Raw genomic sequence first — 11778 nt, 5'->3', positions numbered from 1 at the left:
TACTGAAGGCAATATCACAATAAATGAATCAGAAAAGATGCTTTGACATCTGTATTACAGATTGTATTAAAGTATATACTTATCCAGAACAGAATAAAGCTGTGTCTGAATCAGCACAAAGAACTTGATATTTGGCAGCAGAAAAAAAAACCCCAAATACTGTAATACTGTGGGTTTTATTTTCCAAATAGGCTTTTAGCACTTGAAGCAGAGCTCAATTACTTAGGGTATTGCCCTTTGTATAAAAGGGAAAATGGTTTATTTGCAATGTATTCACCTTGCCAAAATGACTTGCTCATAGCTTGCTTTTCCATGATTCTTTCTTTTGATTTATTTGATGTACTCAGAGATCACTTGTTGTTAACTGTTTTGTAAGCTCCTCTTGTTTCTGTTCTTGTCAAACTTGAAATTAATAAATCTAATTGAATTTTTGCAAACCTGTTTATTGTAATGCTTTACACTTGGGGCTTGTATCAATTGAAATAACAAAACAATGGTTTCAGCTGAATTCTGGTGCTATTGTACAGTTAACCGACTAAATCTGTAGTGTTGTTATTTCTCCTGTTTTCAGCAAATTCATCTTCTCCAAATTGCTTGAGTTATTCCTTCTATTATAATTTTTAAATAGGTGTTTTATAGAAATGCTTTTGGACATTTTGGGTATGTCACCATTTTGATAGTGCATTATAGACATTTTTCGTTAGAGATAATGGCTTTCAGTAACATTAGTGTGAGTCATAGAGTATGGTATGTGTTCCCTAAGCATATTGTTTTAGCCTGCATGTTCTGCATCAGACTAGCTCATCTTTTATCATTCATACAGTTCAGTGATATATATGACAGCGTTTCCTTTATTGCTGAGGAGTTACTGCTTTTCACCAGATTATTTGCATTCTATGCTTTGAACTTCAAAACTGGTGATACTCACATTGAAGTTTTGTGTTTGTCATCCTTTAACAGAAAGAGCTATTGCAAGACATGAAGTCAGAGAAATAGAACAACGTCATACAGTAGATGGCCCCCGGCAAGATGTGGCACTGGATGAAGAAGATGATGTGGTGATTATTTACAACAGAGTACCTAAGACTGCCAGCACTTCCTTCACAAATATTGCCTATGATCTTTGTGCAAAGAACAAATATCATGTTCTACATATCAATACAACCAAAAATAATCCCGTTATGTCTCTGCAAGATCAGGTAAGCTGCTGTGTCTGGGGGGGGATGCCTTTGTTAAACAAGGGGGAAGTATAGAAAATTTTTTCCTATTGCAAACAAACTTATCTGGTCTGATGGAATTGGCTTTTATGCCACATTTTCCAATATAGATGAATTCTAATGTGTTGATGTTTTCTTTGTAAAGAATTACTATTATTTATTAAGTAATATTTAATAAAAATTAACCTGAATTAAATAATACTTAGGTTTTTGCTGGGCTACTGGAGGCGGTAAGTGTCTGTTTATCAGCTGAAAACAAAGCCAAAAGGGACACAGCTAGAGCAGAAATTACCTTTGTTGTTACAGCTGTAAAAGTTCATTGTATTTTCAAATGTCTGCCTTTTAGTGGTATAACAGTATCTGCCTGTCATCTCTATCTGCAGTGAACGCAGTCCTGTGTGGTTTCCTCTCTGAGTAGTGCAGGTACTGTGCCCTGCTGTCAGAGCTGTACTTCCATCTTTGGTACTAGGTCTGGTCAGGTCTCACAGGTGATAAAAACACGCAGAAGGAAGCAATTGTAAATAACTTACACTCTAAAGGATGGGTCACTTTGTATTCACTTAAAGCTCTCGCTAAAATCAGTGTAGTCCCAGGCTAGAAATGATCATGGCTACCACTGCATCAGATGATGAGTATTAAAAATGATGATGAGGGATCAGTGCTGTTTTACTTAGGGTGGGGTATGCTGAGGGAGTAGGGGTTTTTTGTTTTATTTTTTTAAGTAATCTTGTTTTGCTCGTGGCGAGTGCACGTGCAGGGAACCCAGGCCAGAGGTCTGACACATCACCATGTCATCAGCCCTGTCTGTAAAACAGAGGTTTCCAAACTCTCGGTAATGTGCTACCGGTTGTATGCCGATGATCTTAAGCTGATATGCAGCAGAGGCAGGAGCTGTTCTGCATTGCAGCATGTCAGCACAGGCTTCCAGCTCCTTTAAGTGCATGCCTACAGGCAGAAGCAGCTCAGCACAGCTGCTGGAGTGGGGCAAGGGGGAGCAGATGGTAACAGGCCTTCCTTCCACTTTCAGTTCTCTCTGTGGGAGAAAGCTTGGGGTAGGGACCTATGTGCAGGGGACATTGAATGTACTTGACGCAGGACTGGGAATCTCTTTTGTGATAGTGGGGTTATGGTTCGGTTTTTGATAGTGTGAAATCTTTTCCTAACTGTGAAGGTGATATGGTCATACATGGTTGTTGAGATCACCAAGAGCAAATCTGGTAGCCAGCCCCATAGTCTTGCCTACTGCATAGAACAAGAAAGACTTGTGCACTAACAGCAGAGGGATTTTTCAGAAGGTTTATCAAGCCTATATCTATTAATAAAAAATCATACTCGAGTCAGTCACACTTAGTGCTGCACTTCCAAGCACAGTTCTGCTTCTGTCAAGGTGTCTCTTTGAAAGGTAGGGGTCTGTCGTGAAGGACAGGAAAGCTGGTCACTAGTGGTACGAATTAAACATAGGCAACCTTGCCTTAAATTTCTACTTTGGTTTGAATTTAATTCAAATCAAATTTGATCTTTACTGGCTGGTTTTTTTCTAACAGAAACTCTCCTCCTCATTTTCCCTCTAATATTAGAGGGAATATTATAATTATCTTATTATCTATTAAAAAATGACAATCCATCAGTGCTGGGTGTGTATACAATACTGGCAGTCCTTCTTTTGATAACATGCCATTGTCCAAGGTGGTAAATTATGTTGTTTAATTATACAATTGTTACTCCTCTTCTTTGATAGCCATTAACTTGGAGATGCTGACACTGAAAAACTTTGCATATTGCATAGTTGTTCAAAGGAGAAGAAATATCTGTTTAGCTGTAGTATATCAAGATAGCAGCTTGCCACTATATGTGATAAAGCAGAATTCTGGAGATGGCAAGTAGCTGGTGAGGTTTATTCTTTGTGGTCTTGGTTTTGCGTGAAATACATGCCACTTTCATCAATATAGCTCACTTGAGTGTGTTAGGTGTACATGCACCCGTAGTAAAATACACAGACAGAGAGAGACAAAATTGTTTGATCAGTGATACTGTTTGTTAAAGCAGATCTCCCTAAACAAGGTGAAGATTGTCTTGGGCCTGTCAGAGATTTGTAAAATAGTGAGCCCTCTATTATGCACTTCTGCTGTTCTATTTCCCAAACTGCTCTAGATCTGTATTTAGATAGATTTTAAGTTCTCTTTCCATATGTGAAACCCTTACTTGTTGAATGCAATCTGCAAAAACCCCTGTTTAAAATCCACTCCAGATACAACCTGTATCTGATTTGAGATAATCCAGTAAGAGTCCCTAACACATCCATTTTAATTTCAGATGGAACTTGTCCCTGCAAGCCCTCTTTTCTTTTGCAGCTTCTCTGACAGCAGGATCCTGGGAACTGCCCCTCTTTCCACAGGTTGGGCCTTTTCTTTGCAGCAGACTGAGTGCCATGTTGCATTTCTGACCTGTGTGGTCTGTAACAAAAACACTTGGCTTTCATTAAATCAGAGTAGTGTTTTCTTGGATTTTGTTGCCTGCATGTTTCCATACTGGTACTTTTTGTGGCTATAAGTATGCCTGCGTTGTGGCTCGCTGGATGGCATACCAGTCACACAAACTTTAACCTTTTTGTTACATGCTGAAATTGTCGTCTAAAACGTTTAAAGTGAAATTACTGTTCTGTCTTGCAGCATGTATTCTTTATATAGTATTAGAAAAGGGAGTGTAAGAACACATTCTTTGTACTGCTGTTGTGAACATAGAAAAGCCCTGGTACAATTATCCAGCATTTAGCTCCCTCAGCTCACAGTTTTCTGTTCCTCGTTCTTTTTTCTCCTGCAGTTTCTCTCTCCATTTTTCTAAAAGGAGCAATCTGCAAAATGTATAATCTTGCTTCCAAATGTGTTCTAAAGCAGTGGCCTCTCAGAGGGTAGCACACTCATAGGGACTTTAGTTCTACTCCGACAATGGCTGTCAGAAGCGGAACAAGGAGAAGGTTGCAGCAACTGTTAGAAGTGGAAGTGCTCTCGTGTGCTCCTGAACATTCAAGAGTTTTTCTCTTGGAGTCAGATGGCCCAGTGAACACTAGTGTCCACTGCTGTACTTGTGCCAGTTACAGAATCACACGGTGGTTTGGGTTGGAAGGGACCTTTAAAGGTCATCTAGTCCAGCACCGCCAGGGTTGCAAGGGGTTTCCACCATCTATGTACCCCTGGACTTTCATACAGATTGTGAAAATAGGGATTTTGAAGCCTAATAAATTCAGCCTTTATTGCACCCCCTGAACCTCCTTGTGACCCTTCCGTGTTTCAGTACTTCCAACTGAGAAAGAACTGTTCATGCAAGGCTGTAACATGTTCATGCCTGGCTGCACCACAGCTGAACTGGTGAACTCTATCTTTTCACGATCTCGCAATATTGTTTCTCGGATGCCTTTGCCTTAAGCTTGCATGTGGTTTCTTATGGCACGCAGACAAAGGTGTGCTCCTAGCCTGTTTCCAATGTTCCTAAACTTCTGATTTAGAGCTAGCCTATATGACAATTTGGATAACTAAGCTAGAGTGCCTTCCTGCAGAGGGATTCTCATTCAGTCATCCCATCATGCTTGGTCTTGAAATTTGAATGTGAGATTTCCTTCAATGGGGACACGGTGTCTGTTGGTCTTAAGTCATACTTGAGTGGAAAATCCTCCCGTGCCCTCACCAGGCTGTGCTGGTGATATTCACCCCCCAGTTACTTGTAATTTTCAGTCACTTATTCAGCAATCAGCAATCAACAATCAACAATCAAAACTAGAATATAATGACATGAAAAGCTGGGGCCTTTTTTGGTATCCAAAAGTCCATGTGATACCAGGCCACAGGGTACTGACCATACTGCCTTTTGGTGGCAGAGGGTGTGTATGTTTTATTCAGACCGTAGCAAAGAGAGACTGATGGAAGCAGAGGACAGAGATGACAGCTTCCCACATCACTTTGGTCTGCACATACAGATTTCCCAGGGATTTTTTGCTCAGACCAAGTGTGCTGGTTGATTCTGTATTTTCCCTTTTCGCTCACTGGGACTCGTTTTAAATTCTTATCGTCCTAGAAACTGAATGTATTTAACTTACCTTTCAGGACATCTTATGGCCCCAGAGTACGTTTGATCTGGCTTTTTAATTCAGTGAAGCTCAGCTGATTTCTCACTTACTAAAGGCTGTGAAGCAACTTCGGAGCTGATTATATAAAAGCACCATGAAACAACTTCCCAGGAATTCCATTCACGTCTATCTGAACTTCTAAAATAACCTCGCATTTTATTCAGTTGGGTTCAGATGGAGAAGCTTGCTCAGTCTCTTGAAAGCTCCACTATCTGTTAAGCCCTGAAAAGAAAGGTAAAATTGATCATATTTAACAGTATGAAGCAGCAAGCAATATTCATCTCTGCCCTAAAATGTGTGAATCCAGACTTACTAGGCTATCTGTGACCTGGAACACTTCTGATTTTTGAAATGCTGCAAACGAGGTTGGGGGCAATCTCTTGCCTGCAGGCTGGTTATAGGTGTTAAAAACTGGTATTCTCAGGGACACAGTGTGGCGTTGGTCCATCTTAAGGCAGGCAAAAATGTCACAGCTGTCCTACAACACCTTCCTAGCTGCCTCTTAGCTTGTCTGGTGTAGGAAGTTAATAAAAGGCGGTAACATCCATCCTGTGTTCATAAAAATGCTTTCACTTAGCAGACAACAACATTATATGACAAAGACAATAAAGGAGTTTTTAAACTATTACTGGAAGCTCTAAGGTTTGATGCCAGATGGTGGCACAGGGATCTAAGACAGAACTGACCCTTGGGACTTTGCACTTAACATTTCCCTGTGTCTAGTCCTAGTCTATTAGAAACTGTGACACTTTGGGGCTTCGAAGTGATGGAAGGGAGGATAATAAATACTTTACATTTAGGAAACTTCTTTCCCAGGTATAGAAGTGTTCATAGCTGAGGGTGTCCACTGGAAATATCCTGTCATTAATCTTTAAAAGATACAGTCAATGAAAGTGTGGTTCGTTTCAGTAGCAGTAAAGGTAGATCAACTGAATTCAGAGTCTCATAGATATATATCAGTTTGTGCTGTGGACAAAACGAGACAGAAAAGCCAGTGCAGTTTGTGAAACAATTGTATAATATTGTGCAGTGCTTTTCAGCTAGAGTTGCCACCATTTTCATGTGCAGTCTATGATTTAAATTGTGAAATGCCACAGACTGTGAAACTTGTACATTGAAAAAATGAATGCTGCCTGTTATTAAAAAGTAATACACATTTCTTTTACCTGAGAGTCCAAGAGCCAGTGTTTGATGAAGTAAGTAAGTTTTACCAACCTCTTAAGTCCTAGGCTGAGAGTTGTGCACATTTAAAGGCACAGAAGCAGGCCAGCCTTGCCTTTTAAAATCCTCAGTTGGTTGGTTATAATAAATAATAAGTATCATGTTCCAGGACACTCTCAGTCCATCAGACCATACAGAATGTTAGTGCATTGTCTTGAGCTCTCAAACGTTCCCTTTTTGACTCTCTTGTCTCACCTCAGCATCTTTGTGGTTATCTCTGTCCCTGTGTAACAGAAGAGATACTGTAGACGTTCAGGGAATGCTGTCATCTCATTTGCAGCTTCACAAGTGGCATATCATTGTCAGACAGCTCAGGCAGCACAAGTTTATCATCTTTTCTTTATTATCCAATTGATTAGTTTTGAAATAACTTTCCGAGTTAAATGCTTTGATGTTAAAATACTTCGTTCATCTAATAAAGCCAAGCTATTGCAGGATTTGCATGTCCCACTTAATGTGATCACCCTTTCTGGTTTGGGGTGTGTACCTTATTTTGTTCTTTGAAGTGGAAAGCTATTCCTATTTTTGTGAAGTTTGCCCATAACTGCTTTGTCAGCCCTTGCTAAAGGGCTGCTTTGTGCTTTTAACATGGAAGCTTCACTGAAATCTTAAGCTTAAGGTAACAATTCAAAATGGTAAATTATAGATGTAATTTACATTGTATACCTTTATACAATTTTTGGATTACTCATGCATTGCATTTTGAGATGGGGGAGCAAATGAACCATCAGATTTGTTTCTTGTTCCAGTAAAATCGGTCTAAGAACATGCTTGTAAATCTGGTACTTTTACTGAAGGGACTGAATACAGATCAGACAATTCCATCAAAGGTGTACTTGCATTTCTACTTCTTGCTGAAGGAATTCTGCATTCCTTTCCAGTTACAAATAAAATGGACTGACAAAAATGAAATGTTTGTCTTGCTTTTGTGGAAGTTTTTCTTGAATTGCCTTTCTGATTGCTGTATTCTGCTTTGGTTTACTTTCTGCTCATTGAATTGTGGTGATATAAACAGAGTTATCTGTATGCTTGAAGGAAAGTCTATTTTAGGTGGCACAAATTCTTTGGTAATATTCAGAATAGACTTATTTTTTTTTTCTAATGCATTATAAGATTTTGCTTACAAACCAGAGGGCACCGTGTGCGGGGAAGCTCAGTGTGCTCCAGCTGTACAGAAACATTTTCTGCTGTCTACTTTTCCAGGTCCGGTTTGTGAAGAATGTGACTTCCTGGAAGGAAATGAAACCAGGATTTTACCATGGCCATATATCTTATTTGGATTTTGCCAAGTATGTTACCCTTGGATTTGTCTGTTGAGTAGCACCGTAGTTTAGGTTGCTCGGATGCAGCTGGGGTATTAGTGCCCTCTAGTGATGACAGTGACAACTGAGGTTTGAAACATTCACACGCTGAAATTCCTGTGATGGGCAATATTTAGGTTTGATTTTCACAATTTTCTCTTGTCTTTTTGTATGATAAAATGTAGCCGAGTCTCATTTCAAAACTATTTATATGCTACGTTTAGTATTCCTTGTGTGAATTACAAGCTTGTTTTACTGCAAATCCTGGCTTTTCTCTAGAACACTGTCAATTCTTCCTTAGGATTGCTTCCCATTCTGGGAAGTTTAAGATACTTGTTCTCAGTGTGTTTCATATAACAAGTAATACCACCTGCCTCTTAAGTTATGTAGTTCTTTATCAGAGTTATGTACTTCTTTATCAGAGATATATACTGTATCAAAATATTAAAAGTTATATTTTAAAGCAGTTTCCTGGCCTATAGTATTTTGACTTGCCAGAAAAAGCATTGAAATAATTCTTCTGAAGTTAAATCCTGCTGCTTCTAAAATTAATTTATAAGAAAATGAGGTAAAAATCCTCCCAGTGACTTCAAAGGTGCAGGATCATTTCTGTATTTGCAGTTCCATGGGTTTCTTTTCTTGTCTTGTTTCTCTAATGGATCTAAAGCAGTGATCCTCAGTAGCTCAGTCGTGTGAAGCCTCTCCTTGAACTGGCAAGTCAGTTTTGCTTAAGATGCTTACTAGGCAATGCTTCATTTTGCACTTGCAGCATGTGGAAAATCATTTAAAATTGAAAGTGGAATTTTCAGATCTCAGCATATTTGACTCCACAACCAATAGTAACCAGTACTTTAACCTCCTGCTGGTGGTCAAGCCTCAGTCACGTTATGTTTCCGTATATTAAAACATTTATGTATGAAGACAGGCTGAGAACATTGGGGCTGTTCAGCCTGGAGAAGAGAAGCTGCTGGAGGCCTCAGAGCAGCTTCCAGTGTCTGAAGGGGGCTACAAGGATGCTGCAGAGGAACTCTTCATCAGGAACTGGAGTGATAGGACAAGGGGTGATGGGTTCAAACTGAAACAGGGGAAGTTCAGGTTAGATCTAAGGAAGAAGTGGGTGCTGAGGCACAGGAATGGGTTGCCCAAGGAAGCTGTGAATGCTCCATCCCTGGCAGTGTTCAAGGCCAGGTTGGATGGAGCCTTGGGGGACATGGTTTAGTGTGAGCTGTCCCTGCCCATGGCAGGGGGTTGGAACTAGATGATCTTAAGGTCCTTTCCAACCATAACTATTCTATGATTCTATACACTGCTCACTTCATAAAGCTGAAAGCATTTTCAGGTACTCAAATAAAATGAAAATTATTTTACTCTAGAAAGCATCAATTTCACAAATTTCTTTCATCTGCATCTTCCCTCTAGGACCGTGTTATCCTTGTGCTTGTTGTTTGTTATCCTCTCCCCTAAATGATTTATTTTTCCCCCACAACAGCTTGCTTTCTCAATATATCTTGCATAATATCTTGAATACTTTGGCTGTGCTTGGCAAGGCCCACACTTTTAAGGCTGTGAGGTATGTTCTTGTAGTGCACATTCTTGTAGTTGAGAAGTATAAAGTATTTCCGACAAGTCGATGCTTGCTTATATGCAGATATCAGGCTTGGGTCCACAGTCAGGTATCAGGAAAACCTCTTAAAATATGCTGAAGCTTAAAGTACTGCATTCAATCAATGACTTATGGTATTGAGAACAGGTTATCATAACCCATCCATGTAGAAATTACAGTAATACAAGTTTAAATTTGTTTTCCTCTTTTTCTTGATTTATGATTCCCCCCCCATTCCTTTTTTTCTCTGGTAAACTGTTGGGGTGGGGGGGGGAAGTTCTTTGACAATGCAATTACAAAATCATTATAATTATTAATAAAGCTATAGTAGTAAGTACCTTATGTTGTCCTAACTGATGCTAGTTTTGCAAGGTTGTGTGCAAATCTATTTGAATGTACACTCCAACACAAACATTTCCAGGGGCTTTGACACCTTCGTTTAACCCACAGAAACATGTTATTGGTTGAGGCTGCTGTTTGTTCAAAATGGTTTGTTACAGCCTTCTCCAGCACTTGCAGTAGAGTCTGTAGAAGGGGACACACGTGCGTGTCTCATGCACTTCAGAGGTCAGGCCCCACTTCATGTCTCTCTGCATTGAAAGAGGACTTCGAACCATTTTGATGCACACACTCCTATTTTGCAGGCTTTGGGGGTAAGAGGTGGCATACAGACGGATGCCAGCAATGCCACCTTTGACTGCTACAGTCTAATGCATTGGTAGTCAGCTGGTAACATCTGAAGAATCACTTGCTGTTCTGTAGCCTTTGACATTTTCCATATCTGTATTGCTGGCCTTTTAATTGTGAGGTTTTTTCTAACTTCTCTGCTGCTTATTCTGTGTTTCTGTTCTTCAGCTTTGCAGTTTAAGATTCCTCACACGAGCAGTATCTGGTATTATAATTTACAAAGTACCATTTGAACAATAATGGTACCACACCTGACACACATTCGTGTTGTGATATAACGTCTTTAATGTTTGGATACTGTATTTATTTGCCACTCTGGTGCCTGAAATGAAAAATAAAATAAAACTGAGAAATGCATCGTAAAAGCTGCCTTGAATGTAGATCATTGGAAGGCAGCATTTGCACAAAACCATTTTGGTGGTTTAGATCTTTTCTCATGTATCCTATGAGCTTACCACCTCATTTCATCAGGCTTCCTGTTTGTACCACAGTAAATCAAAAGTTGCTTAAGGTAAATGTCTAAGGAAAAATGTTATATCTTCAGGTAGAGAAGTTAATATGGTTACAGATACTATCTTAGGCTTCTGTTTAATAAGCATAGCCATATGGATGCAACCCAGGTAATGGATGGGCTCTGAGCTCTGCCTGCCTTCTGTTAGAAATCATGTCTCTGACAACTGGACACCTGCCAAGAAAGCCACTTGCAGTGTTGCATAGCACAGTTCAGGAGGGCAGGAAATCAATATCAAACTTCCTTAGGTTTACTATAAACACGTAGGTGGCTGCTAGACTAATTAAGGCATTTTTAGAGCCAGGATGGTTGTATAAACATTTTAGTATCTATTGTGTGAGGATATTTAAGGTTCGTTTGCTTCTCTTAAAAAAATAAATAAATCACAGTCCCAGGAAAACTGAAATGGAACCAACTTTCACATCCATGTAACACACTGGGTAATGAAGATGAGAGGAAGCAATCATTAAACTTCTTCTCACTGTCATTTTCTCTGTATGTAGATTTCAGTTGTATCAATAGAGACAGGCTTTTAAGTATTAAATGAGAAGCTCTGATTTGGCCTTTAAAAGACGTTTTTTTCCTCTTTTACTTTAGATTTGGTGTCAAAAAGAAACCAATTTACATAAATGTCATAAGAGATCCTATAGAACGACTAGTTTCTTATTATTACTTCCTGCGCTTTGGAGATGATTACAGACCAGGCCTACGGAGGCGAAAACAGGGGGATAAAAAGGTAAAATACACTTAATTATATATGTTTTCTTACCAAAGTTAATGTAAAAAGCATTTTAAAAATGTCCTGATAGAAGCTGAATATTTCTTGTATCAGCCTTGGCGATGGTGGCTTTTTTAGTTGTGTTCTCCCCTTCCTGTCTGTACTAGGCCAGAGTGGAACATTAAGGATGTTAAGTGTAACATTCTATGTAACCTTATAAATTCACTTTATGTTACAGTTTGTTAAACAATTTAAATACAATTGTAAATGTTTTCAGGTTCCCAGAGATGTAAGCATGGACTTAAGCTTATCCTCTTGTGTAAGAATTCTGCATCTCTTCTTGTTGAAGATTGAAAGACATTTTTCACTAATATTTTTTGATAATTATAATAATAATTTA

General features: G+C 39.1%; 1 protein-coding gene across 1 annotated transcript; it reads left to right on the top strand.

Annotated features, from left to right (window-relative positions):
- Window positions 1–960: 960 nt before the first annotated feature.
- Window positions 961–11396, top strand: LOC104407011 (heparan sulfate 2-O-sulfotransferase 1; the record flags this gene model as incomplete). The annotated part of the gene is made up of 3 exons (XM_010016167.1): window positions 961–1199; window positions 7762–7847; window positions 11258–11396. Coding segments are annotated over 3 exons (464 nt in total), but the record flags the coding sequence as incomplete, so codon positions are not given.
- Window positions 11397–11778: the final 382 nt, after the last annotated feature.

This window comes from Nestor notabilis, unplaced genomic scaffold (assembly GCF_000696875.1).
Source record: "Nestor notabilis isolate BGI_N333 unplaced genomic scaffold, ASM69687v1 scaffold33286, whole genome shotgun sequence".
NCBI lineage: Eukaryota > Metazoa > Chordata > Aves > Psittaciformes > Psittacidae > Nestor > Nestor notabilis.
This window is presented reverse-complemented; position numbering and strand designations above follow the sequence as displayed.